The sequence below is a fragment of the Pseudochaenichthys georgianus genome, chromosome 5 (assembly GCF_902827115.2).
Source record: "Pseudochaenichthys georgianus chromosome 5, fPseGeo1.2, whole genome shotgun sequence".
NCBI lineage: Eukaryota > Metazoa > Chordata > Actinopteri > Perciformes > Channichthyidae > Pseudochaenichthys > Pseudochaenichthys georgianus.
The window spans coordinates 12,916,641-12,929,649 of NC_047507.1; the positions used below are offsets into that span (position 1 = coordinate 12,916,641).

Consider the following 13,009-nt stretch of genomic DNA (forward strand, 5'->3'; position numbering starts at 1 on the left):
CAGGACGTTCACCATGGCAACGGCACCCAGGAGGCTTTCTATAATGACCCGAGCGTGCTGTACATCTCCCTCCATCGCTATGACAATGGCAACTTCTTTCCTGGTAGTGGACATCCTAGTGAGGTAAGTCGTCCTTCACAGCGGTGTTGTGTTGTTGTGCTTTGTTTGTGCTGTCATGGTAACTGCCTGGTGTTTGTGAGTGTTTGTGTGTACCTTGTGAAAACAAAAGAACAAAAGAGTAACACATGAGAAACACAACGCAGGTTCTCCTCGTCCAGAGGATTCCTTCACTCTGACTCGTGAGAATATATTTCACTTCATGATAATACCACCCATGTGAAGATATGTGGGCACGGATATGTTGGCTAATTATTTGATTCCAGAGGGACATTAGGAAGCTCAAGAGCTTTGTGTATTAGAATATACTGTATGTCACAACAGGAAGAATGATTGTCATATAAATCCAGGAATAATCTGCATGATGTTAAGCCTCAATTATAATGTCAATTTGGTCATATTGATGGATCATTGCAGTGCAGAGGGGAAATGGGACAGGTTAGCATGTGTGTTATCCTGCTGTGGATTAAGGTGTTAAGATAAGATCAAACTAACTTAACTTACCACTGGATTCTTAGCAATGCAATCTTTCTATTAAATCTTAAAACAAAGTGCTTTCTTCAAGTTTAATTGGAAAATGTATTTAAGCGTTTCTTTTTAGTGTTTTTCCATCTTAAAATAAATAGCTCAAATAAACTTGTTGCATTTGCTGCCTGTGATTCCTGCAACTTTTTGACTTCAACATGCATTTTCCAAAAGCTACAAATATGTGTATCCAGTGAATTTGCGTCGTAAGCCCCGTCACACTTTGATTGTGTGTGCAGCAGGTTTATTTCCCCCGTTGGAGTTTATTGCAGAAACTTCAGAGCGTTGGATGTAAGAAGTTCACAACAGGATGTGTACAGTCGGATTGCATGCCAATGTTTGCATACAGGAAATTGAGATGCCTATGAATTCTGCCTGCGGTCTTACCAGAAACCAAGTGTGATGACTATCCCCAGTCAGATGAATTGACCCCAACCCACGGTGGCATTCACAACCCATTCAACCCCCCACATCCCCTCCTCTCGTTCTCCCATCCTCCCCCACAATAATGAGGATAAAATAGTCAATGTTTTCCCATAAAATCCCCCGATGAGGGACGGTACATAAAACGCTCTGCTGACTTGGATGTGGCTTCGCCTTAAGTGGCCCCTCAGCCTATGTTGAGCTGTGTGGTAAACCTCTGGAGTCTAGCTGTCCCCCGTGTAGGTATATAACACACCATGGGGTAGGGGTGTGATGTCATAGCCATAACAGAGAGCGCACAGTACCACACAGAAACCAGCGACGGCCTAATCCAGTCCAGCAACTCTTGAAACATGAAAGAGAGAAAGAGGATAGAGGATAGAGAAGAGTGCAAGAGACTTGGAGCAAAGGCAGGAATTGTGTGTGTGTGTGTCGGCGTGCACGGGCGCGTGTCGGCATGCACGGGCGCGTCCATGCGGGTACATTACCAGTTGGCAAAGGACAGGAGGCCTCATGTGTTTTTAGTTTGCCCTGTGAACATCCCGTCCACTGAGAGAAGAATGGAGACAGACGCTCTGCGATGCTCATCAGAATTCTTTCAAACATCCTCTCACACCCATACACACATATTTATACACACACACAAAGGAAATTACCACGCCTCGTTGCCAAGACTGTGTCAATCAAGCTCCTCATTCTGCTCTCTAACTGACACATTGACTGATGGTGAAGAGCTTTGAGAACGGCTAAATGGCTGCTCGCGGGACTACAAAGGGAAAAGCAGGAATCTTTTAAACCTTCATTCCAAGACCCGGGCCTCAGTTCACTCTCTGCCCCAAATATGTGAGGTCAAACTTAAGAAACCCTCATCCACTCTGCCTGGCATTTTGGGAGTATATGTCAATCTCAATACAGCAAATAAAATCCACTAAAATCATTTACAGTACCTCATCAAATCTAAATGAGTAACGTTGAGTAGTATTTAGGTTTTATTTGTCATGACATACACACCGAATCTACTAAATGTCTACATACAGAACACATGGTATACAGTACAGTCGAGTTATATACAAACAATATATAAATACAACTTTTACAAGATCAGGCAGCAATTTCCAAAAGTGAAATATTTCTCAGTATGGCTATAACCTAAAGCCGGGGAATCATAAATGGTTGTAGCTCTGCTGTGGCTCGGACTGATTTATAAGCCTATTTGACAAATTGTATCAAAATCAAAATGGAGGGACAGGGGTGTTGAATTAATAGCCATCCGTCTTTCATTTAGGAATGGTAATCACTCCCTGGTGTTGCCTGAAAGAGATTCAGCCTCTTTTCCTCGATTGGTGCAATACAAGGTTTTGAAATAGGCCGTGCTTATTTTGTGAACATTTGACACAAATATATCATCCTCACGCAGTTTCTCAACTTCCACTGGGACTCGTTAACTTTTCTAGACATTCACAGAGACTTTTTTCTCTCTTGGTCCTGCTCCCCCCTTTCTCTCTCCCTTCATCTCTCCCTTCATCCAGGTGGGTGCAGGTGCAGGCGAGGGCTTCAATGTGAACGTAGGATGGACGGGGGGTCTGAACCCTCCCATGGGTGATGCGGAGTACCTGGCTGCATTCAGGTAAATAAACATGTCTTTATCAGCCCATTCATATTTATTTCTTAAATGTGCTGTTCTTGTGTCTGCAGGTTCAAGCCCATTTTTGCTACAAATGACATATACTTACACATCACTGTCTCTCAAACATTTACCAAAAGCATAATATATATATATATATATATATATCCTCCTCGGACCCAGCCCATTGAAAATGTCCACTGTAGTGGACATTTTGTTAACATGCATCTCCTTTTACTCTTTTGAGCTACTCTATCAATCCCTGATGTGCTGTACAGAGGACATCCTGGTCTTTCCAGTGATATGTCATTGGTTAAAATTGCATGCTGGGAAGTTCCTCTTTCTTTTCATCCAAAATGGCTGGCATACGAAAAACAAAATTGTATAGAAGCAGGAGGAGAAGTCAAATATTGTTGAATAATTGTCATTTTTACCATGACAATCATATATATTCTTGTTTATTAACATGTGAGGAACTATATAATTAGTTTTGAAAGCAATTAGATAATTCAAGTTTTCAAATAACAGCTCTTTTATAAATGTCCATTCTAGTGGACGTCAGGACCATCTTCATGGACTTTATGACTCAATATTGTTGCAGGAGACGGAACTGAAGCAGACATTTTCTGTACCAGAAAGTTCAGGGAGATTAAGATGTTGAGCTCTCAGATGATGAGAGAGATGAGGCTTTCACACCTGGGATAGAAGAGGGTCAAGAAGAAGGGGGGGAAAGATGCAGGATGCTCCATGAGCGCACAGATACAGATAGAGAGACAGATAGGGACGAGCCCTGTGGGCCAAGAGTAGCACGTATGTCTTATTGTTGTTTTTATTTTAAGTGGAGCCATGACAAATGAGAATTGCCTCAGGAATGCAAGCTTTGTTTCTATGAGCAGGTCAAATGGAGACAACATCCATAAAACTAGTCAAGATGACCCTACAGCCCGTGCTGACTGGAGTCAATGAGGTACTTTTCCACTACATTGACTACAAAGTCTTTGAAGATCTGGAAAGATTAGTTAGAACTAGTTTTGTATTGACCAAATAAACAGCAATGTTCAGATCAATTACTTATTCATGTTTTAAATAAAGGTGAATGTATTATTGTATTAATATCACTCTATAACCATAATACGTTACATAGTCTATCTGTTCATTTTGGCTGTCTTTTCAAACTAATATGGTCCCGACGTCCTCTACAGTGGACATACTGTAACATTTTAAAATAAAAAAAGTCTAAATTGCAAGATGTTTTTTTAACCCTAAATAGGTAGGAAATCACAAAAAAAAGGAAATTGGCAGACACTTTTCTTCCTCGGGTCCCAGGAGGATATATATATATATATATATATATATATATATATAATTAAATATACCAATACATGTATTTATTTTTCGTTGACTCAAAGTGGAGATAAATTATTTTGAGACTCTAGTTTTATTTTTAACAATCCAGTTCCCTTTCATACACAATGAGCACAGTCAGGACTAACTTACTTATCTTAATTAAATTAAAGTTAACCATAACAACAACAGAACTTAGGAGAAATAAACAATATATATTGTCATATTTTGGCAAGACTAGAATGACTCAAATGTTCATACAATCTGATGATCGATGCCCAAATATTCACTGACTAAAAAAACTAAAACTTTTTAGTTGACAAAAGACTTTTAGTCAAGTAAAAGTGTCTGAAAAGATAATAAGGATACTTTTCAACTAATATGATGAACAATGACATTCAACACCAGATTAAATCAAATAGTAAGTGGTAAAATGAACATCTCCTGAGGTATGCTGCACTGTACCAAACTGGTGAGCTAGTTAAGCCAATGAAAGCACCAGATCCACACAATGACAGAAGAGCAGAACCAGCCAGGTCAGGAAAAGGCAGAAAGCATATTATATTCATGAGGAACAGGAATCAGACGAGTGTGTGCCAGGACCAGTACAATGAGCCATTATTTTTCTCCTCCTGGTTGAAGTCCAGTGGGATGCAACACCTGTGTGGGAGACAGACTTTAGAGTGTATTATCATACTATTACAATGCAGTGTTGGATCTCCTTCTCCATGACGGATTACCTGTAGGATCTGGAACAGATTCCATAACTTGATTTTCTTAGTAAAACTGCTGTCAGTGTTCAAAACATACGTTCTTAAGCCACAGCTTCCGTTTATTGTTGTGCTAAAAACAAAACCACACACAAGACTAACCTTTGCTCACACCACAGTTTTTATTTAATTTTTCCTGAATGAATATACTTTGGTTCCGCTCTACGCGGTAACAAACTCTGTCAGCAACACCGGCTCGCCACCAGATGATTACACATTATGTGAGCTCTGTACAGTTCTGCATGCAGCCGACTCAGTGGGTGGGCCCCTCGTCAAAGGAAAGATGCTAATGAGCTAACCCATACTGGTAAAGAGAACCCGAAGAGCCAATAGAGAGGCTCGGAAACACTAAGTCCAGTGTTTACTGGAGCTTCGGATGCTAATTAAGAAACAACTGGTCTTTTTCCTGAGCAGGCGTCTGGTTTTGGTATTTTCTATCCAGTTTGGGAAAAGGCAAGTGTTTTCATGTGTAAAACTTCCTCAGTCGACCGCACTGCAGAACTGTACCGTATTGTGTGTTAGCCCGAGAAACTTTGCCCTGTATCAAAGCTCTGAGGAGGAGGAGTGTCCCGGTGGTCCAGTGGTTTGAGGCACATACCAAGTAGCTGTGATGTCCGGGGCCCATATCCACCCGAAGACCCTTGTTGCGTGTCATTTACTTCCAGTATCAACTATCTAATTAAAGCAACAAATTCCACAATGATATTAAAAAGATCATTTTGCAAAAGTGCAGCAAAAAACGTTTTTGAAAAGCAAAATACATCGCAGGAGGGATTTTTCCATCGTTCTGTGGATTCACTGGTGCAAATAAATGCATAACACGCTTTACAGGCAACATTTTATGCATCAAGAATCCATGTTTATGCAATTAAGCATCGAGCCTGGTGCCAGCACTTTAATTCAATTTGAAAACATGATTTACACGGTGGGATGTTCCAGACTATGTGTTTTCTGTTCATGATGGAACAGAAAACTGGCAGTCGTCGATGATGCGTGTCTCTGTTTTTGGGTGTGTGTGTTAGGGACAGGGGGAATAATGTGGTTGAGAAGTGGCGGTGGGACTCTCGTTCAATAAAGAGAAAGTTCAGCTGCGTTGAGATTAAGTGTCATGACATAGCATGTGTGGACCATTTAGATGATGGTCAGATTTTAAGGTCAGTCTAATCACCAGTAGCACAGCACACACTAAAGGAAGTTTGTAGTATTTTATACATTTTGCCTGGTGCATTAGATATATATGAACATGCATGCACATATTTTCACATGTTTTTTTAAGGTGGCTACTGACGAATGACAAACTACGAGGAGAGCAGAAGAGAGGAGAAGAAGTGGGGGGTGCATTGTTAGGGAATCCAAAGGCGGCGTAATTAGGCCCAATGGATCCCAGATGGCTGGCTGTCAGTGACGTGAGAAGAGGGACGAGCTCCTAATAGGAACCAGACGCACACAAACGCCTTTGAACTGCCGCTGAGAGAGGGAGAAGGAGAGAGAGAGAATCAAACGCGGCATGGGCCGTGCGCTCTGGCTAAATAACTGGCAGCGGGAGACGAGAGGAAGTGAGGAGGAGAGCGTAGAGGAGAGGAAAGTGGTCTCCCCTGAGCAGAGCAGTCAGTATGAGGGCGTCTCAGTCCAGATATGTCAAGGGTCCCATTCTTATCTGTTCGTGTCACTCTCAAATACAGACGTTTTTCTCCACTTGCCCTAAATTTGCTTTGCTCTGACCGTGTTTTACTATATATACCCAGGAATGGTTTGCAGGGCGTTTATGCTTCTTATTTTTTAGCAGTGCTCTGCTTCACATTTAAACAGTTGCACACATTCACACCTGGGAGCTACCCCACCTTCTACAGTTGGCCGCTACCCAGGAGTGGATCGAGAACAGAGATCAAGCGCTTGGCACAAGGCCTTTGATAATTTATCTTTCATCATTTTTAAATGGAGTTTGCAATGAAGTAAATGTTTGCAGTTAACAATCCAGAAAAAAAGGGATTTCGCTGTAAAGCGTTCCAGTTGCAAATCAATCAACCCTGTGATGTTTTTTAAAACAGAAACCAAGTTTGTTCTTTTCAATAACTATTATTTTTCAGTCTGGTCTGATGTTAAATTAATCCCTCAATGACTTCCTCTCTCACATTACAATATAGTATGCACTGTTCCAAGTTTGCATCTCTTGCACAAACTATGAACACCTGTGACTTCTTGAATGTACGATCTTGTTTCAGCCAGGCCACGGGGCTTGAGTGAACGTAATGTTTGTTTGACAGTGTGTTGTTTCCTCTGTTCCCCCTCAGAGCTGTGGTGATGCCCATCGCCCACGAGTTCTCCCCTGATGTGGTGCTGGTGTCCGCTGGCTTTGATGCCGTCGAAGGACATTTATCGTCACTGGGAGGCTACAAAGTCACAGCAAAGTGTAAGCCTCAATCAACCCCGACAACACACTCTCACACAGACAACGGCAGACACTCTGATAATGATTTCTCTGGAGAAAGTCTTCGAATGACCTCTGCCTCATATGAACTGTTGTTTTCTATTACCAGCCGAGACAGCGATGTGGATATTGTTTTCACATTGTGGGTCTCTGTGTGTGTCCATGGACACCTACTGTAGCGGGAACTACCACAGGGGAGGTTTTCAGAAGTCTGCCATGTGTTTATATCTCTGCGGACAGATTTTGTCACCGCAGAAGCGTCACAACCGTTCAAGATGCAGTCACAAAACTTAGCAGATGTTTAGTTAAGACCTCAATTATAGTCCTGATTGAATATGGGCTTGGTTTCGAAACAAGGGGGCAACTGTAGAGATGTGATCGAAGAAGGTCTTAAGTTCACTTCTGTGTAGAGCTAGAAGTTGTCCTGCATTTCCTTATAATATCCATATTTTTAATGCAGGGACATAAAGCAGGATTGCGTTAATAGACAGTTTGAATTCACTTTTAGGACAAATTCTAAAGTCATAAAGCCTAATCGCACCTCACAGTTGAGAACTGTTTTCAGGCAAATAGAAGTGTAGATGGCACATTTTGGCCTCTGGTGATGTTTTAATTGAAACAAAAATTCTTCAGCGCAACTTCATACAGAAATTAGACTTCATTTGTGCACTGATTTGAGAAAATGTTTGTTGTCAGGAACTTCTTCTTTTATTTCTAGATAAAATGTAGAATCACTAAATCTGTAAAGATCTGTTTATAATGAATATTGACCTGAATGGAAGTGGCTGGTATCTACAAGTCAGGAAGAGCTCAGAACTCATGATGGCGACCTCAATCACCTCAATGTTGAGAACTTTTCACAAACAATGAAGGAACCACTCAAAGCGTGTGTATGTGTGTGTTGTTGTCCAGGTTTTGGCTTCCTCACACGTCAGCTGATGTCTCTCGCCGGGGGTCGGGTGGTCCTGGCTCTCGAGGGGGGGCATGACCTCAAAGCCATCTGTGACGCCTCTGAAGCCTGCGTCAGCGCCTTGCTGGGCATGGAGGTGAGACGTGTGTGTGTTAACCTACAGTATGTATGTGTGTGTGTCTGTAGAGATACACAGTATGTTCCATCCTATAACCCTGACCCTGCCCTCTCCCAGGTGGAGCCTCTGTCCCAGTCCGTGTTGGACCAGAAGCCCTGTGAGAACGCCGTCCAGTCGCTGCAGAGAGTCATCCAGGTTCAGGGTGAGAACTCAACAAAAAACAACAACGACAGCAGGACGTATTCAGAGGAATTGCAGTACCGTGAAAAACACCTGGAGTGATTTGAGTGTTTTCTATAGTGATGAGTTTCAGGTGCATTAACAAAGTAATAAGCCACATGTTAACACACACACATTTCCATCTTATATTCATATAGGTCAGTGGAGTGAAAAAAAAAAGTCTTGCCGCTTTCTAGCCGCTCACCTGCAGAGCTCAGCACCGACCCGCTACCTGCAAATTATCACTAAATCAATGCCAGACCTGACCCGGCCTGACACGTTAATATAAGACTCGCAGCATGAACAGTATAGCTACCATATACGCTCGGAGCGGGCTGCTGGGCACTGTATGGAATAACATGTTGCACGTGCAGATTGGCTGGCAGGAATGCCCCTCACGTTTTAAGAAAATGATTTTCACTTGTGTTTCCACCTGATGCACGACACCACCTTAAAACCAAAATCATATGTGATATTACTCGCAGCAGGCACCGCACGGACAGACAAATTCCTTGAATCTTCTGAAAAACATTTAGTTTTTAAATGAACCTTCTGCTACCAATCTTGATTCTGCTACTTTTGTTTTATTTGACATCACACACCTTCAGCGTAAAAAAAGCACTTTTTTAATTCTCAATCCACTTTTCTTGTTTAAGATCAAATGTTGTATACATTTCCATTCTCCTCTCTGCATATCCCTCCTGCTCTCCGGACACCTCTCCTCCTTAACCTCCCTGTCTCCCATCCCTCCCTCCAGCCGTCCCACACACACACACACGACCGCCATGGCTCCAATTATCTTCAAACACTTCTCTGGCACACGACCTTCGCAACATCCCCTCCTGATTGCACACAAATGTTATCCCAACCAAATTAGATTAATTAAAAATATTTGCAAAGCCGCAAGAATGTTAAGTCCATAATTTAGGCCCCGGGTGAAATATATGTTATTTCCATGCATAGCCAGAACACACACACACACACACACACACATAGATGAACACATTTGAAAACACTGATTGATTTAACTGTGTGTCGCAGGAGCCTGGAGATCCTGAGAGAACGGATTGCATTTGAGTTTCTGAAACTATCAACAAGGATATTTAGACCAGAGGCTGTTTATGGGACAGGCAATGCTTATATTCAGATCAAACCCCGACAACTGGTGGATAAAACACCAAGAACTGCTTTTTTATTAATGCAGTGCAGGCACTTTCCCTCAAGGAACAAGTCTCAATGAAAACAACACTGGAATACCAAGGCCATTCATCTTTCTCTTCTCCTCCTCTCCCTCTGTTCTCTCCCCTTGCTTCCTGCAGGTGAGTACTGGCACAGTGTGAAGGACTCGGCGGTGGACCTGTCCTACCTGCAGGCGCAGAGACGGAGGCTGAGGCGAGACTCGGACAGCGAGGCCGTCAACGCCATCGCCTCACTGTCAATGGGAGTTTCCCCTGACAAGTAGGGAGGACATATCCAATATGTTCTGCTTTAGTAACATCACAGTACTGCACTTCATGTATCTCACAGTCTTTCTTCTCCTCTCGTTCATTAAGGGAAAAGGAAGAAAAACGGACAGAAAAAGGTGATTCTCTCTGAGGAAAGAGTCTACTACAGCTGCCTTTGACCAGTCTCTCTCACACACACACACACACACACACACACACACACACACACACACACACACACACACACACACACACACACACACACACACACACACACACACACACACACACACAGCATTTGGACTATCACTGGAAGCAGATGTCCTCCACTGTATTCATCGCCTCCCAAACACTCTTCCACCTGCAGACCTTCAAACACACACTGAGATACAACATCCACCTGTGCAACATTCATACTCTCTCATGACGTGTTGTCCTGAAGGGAGCGTTGGTTCCTGATCTGAGAAAACGTTAAGAAAGAAAGACAACGAGAGGCGGATTAATGAAGGATCTGCTCTCTCCTGAAGCATCAGGAGCTGACAACTCACTTCTGACAAAGCACAGCTCTGCGACTTCACCTTGTAAATGACTCCCACAAGAACTGTTGTAACCTTGAAGGTGGGGTCAAAGGTCACCCTGGCTTAGTGGAGCCAATCACTCTGAGCAGAAGGAGTCATCCCCGCAGGACGTGCCGGTGACGGAGACCAGACACATCCTCCGCGTCCCACTATGATGATGTCATTTGTCCGACCGTGACAAAGGTCCAATGAAGGAAAAATATCTTCTGATCGCTTTGCACTGCGCCGTTCTGGAATATGAAAGATCGGCCATTTTGACAATCAAACGTCTTGTTTGTTCATGTTTTATGTTTTTGAATATTCACTCATTTGACCTTCGGCACACATTTCTGCGAATATCAGCCGGAGATGTTTAAGAATCCAGTAAGAAGCTACAGTAAAGTCCGACATACATGTGTTTCATATTGTTTTGTATGTCTGAATATTTTCTTAAATCGCTTTTTTCTTTCTTTCTTGGCCTGTCGGGCGAGCACATGCAGAAAGTCTGTGGACGGCTGCAGTTATTGGTGAGGCTCCCCGGCAGATAAAAGCAGCCTTTGATGAAGGGCATCTTTAAAGTGTAGACATACTGTAGTTTTGTAACAGTGGCATTAGTCACAATGAAGTGCTAATACCTCTCGTCATTGGAATATCAATATCAGGGGAGAAGGAGATTCTTTACACGTCTGCAAAGACACAAATCACCCATGATGCCTCAGTACAGCGTGACCACTCAGAAAATGATTGTATATACGACGATGCTGATCACATTTTGGATCATTCAAAGACAAACCTAAAGTGCACTTACCCTCAGGATGGGAGGGGTCTTAAAATCTAAACTTTGATGATGTTTGATAAGTGGACCAGTGTTTCTACCTGTGGATGAGCATTCCTGCTGTACTTTTTTATTTCCTTATATTTCCTTTATAACGAGGACATGACGTGTCCTTGGTTTGTCATTGACGTGGCAACGTTCTGTTTACCGTCAGCAGCGGGGATGTTTTTGCGCCCTGGACCAAACATAAGATTTTAGCAGTTAAGATAGAGCAATAGCACTGAGATAGTTGAATACCCACAGTGCAATTGGACACAGGTTAAGCGCAACCAAAGTTTATGAGAACAATGTGCCGTCCCTGGACTGGCATGGCTTAGAGAACTTCAAAGACTTTGAAGAGTTTGTGAATTTTTCTTCTTTCTATCCAATCAGTTGAACAGCACCAAAAGCACAGGATGGATATATAAACACATTTCTTGAAAAAAAAACTATTTATACATTCAGATTCCGTGTCTTTGAAGTGCTTTTTACATGTGTAACGCAATGAAGACGGTGCTATGGATTTAAAATGCAGTATGTTTTATTTTGTTGTTCTTTTCCTTATGTTGCATTGTGTACGCATCCAAAAACCTGCCGAATCTTTGTTGATGTTATGAAAATGTGATGACGGCGAGTTTCAGCTCCATATCATGAAGGACAGTCCGAGTGTAGCTTTTGTAGTTTTACAAAAGAAATCATGCATCGACCTGATATCATATGTCTTATCTTTTGTCTTAATTAATGCAAATGATTTATTTTTATATTTGATATCAAAAATGAACCCTGTGCGTACTTAGAGACCAAATTGTCCGCCTGTGTGCCTTGAAGTGTCATGCTGACCAACCTTTGTGAAGATAGCCTTAACAAACTGAAAGGCCAGTTTCATTCTTAACTGACTATGTAAAGTGTAAATATTGACTTTGTTTTTTGTCTGCCTTTGTCTTTTCTACTATTTTTGTTTCCAAAAAAATCCTTAATAAAGATTGATTCTATTAATTTGCATAAGAGCTTTTATTTACTCCTATAAACATATAAACTTGCTTCACTTTAACGGTAAATTCACCATGGCTTCCTGTTCTATGGGAATTGTTGGACTGAAAGCCGAAAGCTAATGCAATATTCCTTTGACTATCAAAATATAACACTCGTATACAGCATTAAGAAAATATTTATTGTCCACAGGAGTTGACAAAATAAAGATTATCAAAAGCAAATGCAAATCAATACAAAACACAAATGTTCAAACAGTAATCAGACTACTTATGGTTTCAAATGAGTCCTCTGTTATGGCTGAAATCACAATATCAACACTTTGGCGCACTTTACAAGAAACGGTCTGCTTTTCAATTTTTTTGCATTATTTAATGAAAACACTCTTAAAGCAGCTTTCTTAAAGCGGCGGGAAAAAGATATAGCCTACATGAATCAGTATTTTTTGCTTTTTTTAAAAACAACTTTTTGCGACACATAACAAACGCTAAAGTGAAAATAATCAGAATAGTGGCTGAACTGTGATCAGTGGTTTAAGACGTTTTCCCATGGGCATTTTCATTAAAGCAGAGTGTAATGCATGAGCAGAGTTGAAGTTATACAGTGTGCATACACCAAATTCACAAACATACACTTACTCAAAAGACATACACAATAAAAAGAAAGCTATCCAGTTTCTACAGCACAACAAGCAGAAGATCTTCGTCAGATTCCACATGCTCCTC

General features: G+C 41.7%; 1 protein-coding gene across 4 annotated transcripts in view; it reads left to right on the forward strand.

The window, feature by feature from the left end:
- The window catches only part of LOC117446538 (histone deacetylase 7-like), a 42,655-nt gene extending 30,365 nt beyond the window's left edge, over positions 1 to 12,290 (forward strand). For all 4 annotated transcript variants that reach the window (XM_034082782.1, XM_034082781.1, XM_034082780.1 and 1 more), the window contains 7 exons: positions 4 to 123; positions 2,595 to 2,692; positions 7,095 to 7,213; positions 8,144 to 8,277; positions 8,377 to 8,461; positions 9,798 to 9,936; positions 10,032 to 12,290. In XM_034082782.1, the coding sequence (XP_033938673.1) occupies positions 4 to 123; positions 2,595 to 2,692; positions 7,095 to 7,213; positions 8,144 to 8,277; positions 8,377 to 8,461; positions 9,798 to 9,936; positions 10,032 to 10,074 (738 nt within the window). In that variant the 3' untranslated portion in view covers positions 10,075 to 12,290. The remainder of the gene's footprint in view (positions 1 to 3; positions 124 to 2,594; positions 2,693 to 7,094; positions 7,214 to 8,143; positions 8,278 to 8,376; positions 8,462 to 9,797; positions 9,937 to 10,031) is intronic.
- The last annotated feature ends 719 nt before the right edge of the window (positions 12,291 to 13,009 follow it).